The 4,811-nt window shown below is 34.5% G+C and overlaps 1 protein-coding gene across 1 annotated transcript; it reads left to right on the plus strand.

Moving 5' to 3' along the window:
- The first annotated feature begins 3,931 nt into the window (after positions 1-3,931).
- LOC131638386 (uncharacterized mitochondrial protein AtMg00860-like) lies at positions 3,932-4,387 on the plus strand. Its single transcript, XM_058908944.1, has one exon. It carries the CDS (start codon positions 3,932-3,934, stop codon positions 4,385-4,387), a length of 456 nt encoding a protein of 151 aa, XP_058764927.1.
- Positions 4,388-4,811: the final 424 nt, after the last annotated feature.

Here is a 4,811-nt window from a genome sequence, read left to right on the forward strand (position 1 = left end):
CCCCACTTGGAATCAAACCAATTCCTGCAACAAAACAAACAAGTACCGACAGTGTTTCATACACGTGTCGTGTACTAAAGACTAAAACACTGACAGCATTCAACTGTCGTACAACTCAACAGACTCGACAACTTGGCCGAACGGACCGACCTGCTCTGATACCACTATTGTAACACCCCATTTCTACCCGGCAATTATATATAAAAATCAGTTTTAAAAATTTCTCAATAAACAAATGAGGCGTCACATAATCAAAACAAAACAAATCACCTCGTCGCATAAAGCGGATACATAGCACCTTTGAAGCAGAATAACTTATTTTATTAAAACACAGCGGAATCACTTAAGAATATATTCAATAAAATATCTTCAGTTAACTTATCATTTTGTCCGACCAAAATGAAACAATTAAATAGCAACATCATAAATAATATAAATCGTTCCCCCCAGAGTGCTACGTATCAGAGTGACAACCGACTCGAGTAACGGCAACTAAATCTTCATACTTGAATACCTGCACGTTGCCAATATAAAGGCAACGGCGAAACAAGAGAAAGGGGTGAGATATCAAATCATATAAGTGGGCGTATGATAAATTGCATGCTAGGATTCAGACATATAAAATCATCACCTCACAAGTATCAATAGCTACTATACACATCATACTTCTACAGTTCATTAGTCTCACATACTTTTCATCACACAACAAGTCATAATCATGTAAATAGTATCCTCTAATAAATTTCACATATTCAAGTATGCACAAAAATCAATAGTATAATACTCAAAAGATTCAATACTATTATCCCAAATATATACACAATCCATCATTATCACATATCCACACATTTAACCAATTATGTATCAAAACATCACCAATTTCAATTATCACATCTCATGTACACATAGCAATCACATAAATGCATATATTCAAACATCACATAACCTCAATGTGACTCAATGCAAGACATGTGACTCTATGCATGTGGTACCCAATGTGGACCCAAAGTTCCACCGATTCCGATTCATATAGAATCTAGCCACGCTTCAGATCCGGACAAGATCAAAGCCATGTAAACATATAGTTTACCGCTTTCCGAATTCACTCTAGAATTCAAGTCCGCTTGTGTTTCAAAGCAAATCCACCTGTGTTTCAAGGCACACTATGATATGAATGTATGTACAATATCACAAATATATGCAATTAAGATCATCTCTACCATCTTAACTTTCCGCATATCACAATAATTCAACTCTATGAATTATCCACCAATCGTACACAACATTTCGCAACACACACACTCATCATTAACATATAAGAGGCCAATTAATCAATTACGATTCACAAAATCCAATTAACTCTAGTATCCATACTATCTCATGTCAATTCACATTTACCACATATATATGAATATACACATTATCAAAACAACATCATTGGTATAACAATATATTATTCTCAACATAAATATTCGAGCCAAAAACACAATTACGGACAAATTCTCAAAATACTGTAATTTACCGATAAACCGAATAAGTCATCCAAGTCCAAACATAATCTGATTAAATAGACTCATCGCAATTAATTCAATTATTAGTTTAACCAATTAATATCAAACTATATTAATTTAATTCACTTTTATTTCTACTCCATTTCCAATTTCTAGCATTCTATTACTTAAGACCATTTTTATTAAAAAAAATATCACGCTAGCTTTCTAACGCCTCAAACGGAGACTCAAACGGAGTTACGGTTCTAAAGATATGAATTGTTAAAGTTCCAATAAAAAACAAACACCGACGTTATACACTGACAACTCTAAACATGTCAGAATTACTCAAAATAAATAAAAATATGACTCTTAATAATTCAAAATAACTCTGACAACTTATTGTCGACTCTAACAACTCTATTGACAACTCTAACAACTCTATTGACAATTATATTAAATTATTATGATTTATTTATAAAGAATATTTAAACCAAACACAATTTCAGTCGATTCGTAAAATATCACAATTTCAACAAAATAACACCACCATGTTAATCTACTAATTAAACTTAGCTACCACGTAAATTTTCATCAAATTCCTGACAACTAATTATACCGCTAAATTCGGCTATTTCGACCGAACGAGACTGTTTTGCATTTATCATTCATTTCCATTTATAATTTGCTTCTTTTACTAACCATGTAATTCCAGCTTACTGTCTCGATTTATTTACTATAAGTTATATTGGTTATTTCTTAACATTATACTATCCTAATCATAATGACACACCAAGTTAATAAAGAAGAAAATTAAAGGAACATCAATTATGCTGCATTAGTTAACAAGACACACAGCAAGTTAATAAAGAAGGAAATTAAAGGAACATAAATTATGCTGTATTAATTAATAAGACACAGGCTTAAGCAAAGAAATTGGAAAAATTGGAGAGTTACACGACCACCACCATGCTTGTCTGTCGTCACTAAGGCATGAAACTTCAGTATTTTGCTGACTTCATTTCATATTCTAGCCTATTTTCGGTTTATATAATATATTTCTTTGGCATACGAAATGCGTGGCATTGTAATGTTTCCCATTTAAAAGAACAACAACATATGAACAGCAACATGAACATATCAATTCCCTAATTTCCAGCACCATTTTAACACAGCAAAAGTAATGACCTAAACCCCTAATTTCCAACATACAAGATTTCATAAGCCCCATTATAGGAAGAGAACCCCACCCTTACCTTATCAATGGAAGCAACTTAGTGGGTATCCAATTGCTTTGACACCATGGATGAAATCTCTAAGCTTGTTCTTCTCCTCCAAAGTTGCCTCTTTCTCTTCTATTCTTGTTTCTTCATTATGACAACTCCCCCTTTCCAAAATCTCTAAAACCCTAATATAAAACCAATTGGGCTTAGTGTTTAAATCTTCTCTTTATTTAATATCCTCCAAAATCAATTTAGGCCCAATAAGAGATATAACTCAAATAATCAATTATATCACTTATAATAATAATTTCTTCAATATAATAATTCCGACTTATAAATAATATTATTCTTAATATTATTTTCCAACTATCCGACTTCAATTTATATAATTCCAAATACGCCCTTAAATAACACTGACAATCCAAATTCGACTAAATCAAATATTGAAATCCTTCAATAATTTAATTAACCAATTTAATTAAATTCGGGGTGTTACAGGCATGGCTTGGTTGACTAAACTAGTGGAGATGTGGGTGGATTAGAAGCAACAATTGACGCGTTTCAAATTTAATGGTGAATGGGTAAAGTTAAGTGGTGCTGGAACTAAATTAGAGTCACAGGGGGATTTACAAACTTTTCTCACAACTCAAGGTACAGGGTAGATGGGCTATATATGTCTATTGAGGGGCAAGAAGTTACCACTTCACCTTTGTCCAAGGAGCATAAACAGGAAGTGGAGGGAATATTGTCTCAGTTTGGTGGGATTTTTAAAGAACCAAAGGGTATGCCTCCTAAGAGAAAACAAGAGCATACGATTCGCTTAGTGGAGGGACATGGTCCAGTTAATGTGAGACCATATCGTTATTCACATCACCACAAGAATGAGATAGAAAAACAAGTTAAGGAGATGTTAGAAGCCGACATCGTGCGTGCAAGTCAAAATTCTTTTTCAAGTCCGATTATCTTAGTCGAAAATAATGACAACTTGTGGCGGATGTGTCTTGATTACCGGGATTTGAATAAGGCCACCGTTTCGGACAAGTTCCCTATCCCCGTCATTGAAAAGTTATTGGATGAATTGCATGGAGCATGATTTTTCTCAAAAATTGATCTCAAGTTAGGATATCATCAAGTGAGGATGCGTAGTGAGGATGTGCATAAACACCTTTACGGACTCTGGAAGGGCATTATGAGTTCCTAGTATTGCCTTTCGGAATGATGAATGCTCCATCAACCTTTCAAGCATTGATGAATGATTTTTTCAAGCCTTTCTTACGCAAGTTTGTACTTGTTTTCTTTGATGATATATTGGTGTATTGCAAAACTTGGAAACATCATATGCAACATTTGAGTCATGGTTTGCAAGTCCTGTCCGATAATAAGTTGGTTGCTAACAAGAAGAAATGTTATTTTTCACCGTGCTCAATGGAGTATTTGGGACATATAATTTCCCAAGAAGGAGTAGCCATGGATCCCGCTAAATTTCAATGTGTGTTACTATGGCCAATACCAAAGAATGTTAAAGGAGTAAGAGGTTTTTTGGGTCACACCGGTTATTGCCGAAAATTCATTAGAGATTATGGCAAATTAGCCAAGCCACTGACAGATCTTACAAAGAAGGAAGGTTTCAGATGGGGAGTTAGTGAACAGGCTTCTTTTAAGGTGCTCAAATAACGCGTAACCACGACCCCTATTTTAGTATTGCTAGATTTTTCTACAGAGTTCTTTATTGAAAGGGATGCGTTTGGAAACAGTTTGGGTGCTATCTTGCTGTAACAGGGACGCCATATTGTGTATTACAGCAAGGCATTGTTGCACCCCAAAATTTGTCCTCCTATCTTGCGTTTATCTGACTTATGTTTCTCATTTCATTAGTATAACATACGCTCATACATTGCATTGGTTCTATGGTAATGGGATCAATGTACCTTGTTTTAGTGGTTTTCTTCAGTTCAAAGAAGAGTGTTAAGTTTCAAAGCAAGAAGATTTGAGGACATACAAGTGTGATGATTCCTTGTTGTTACTCCAATTATGCCTCAGGCATTCAAGCGTCAAGTCATTCACGTCACAGTTCGATTGTGCACACACCATCTCCACA

This window comes from Vicia villosa, unplaced genomic scaffold, assembly GCF_029867415.1.
Source record: "Vicia villosa cultivar HV-30 ecotype Madison, WI unplaced genomic scaffold, Vvil1.0 ctg.002302F_1_1, whole genome shotgun sequence".
In the NCBI taxonomy this organism is placed as follows: Eukaryota; Viridiplantae; Streptophyta; class Magnoliopsida; order Fabales; family Fabaceae; genus Vicia; species Vicia villosa.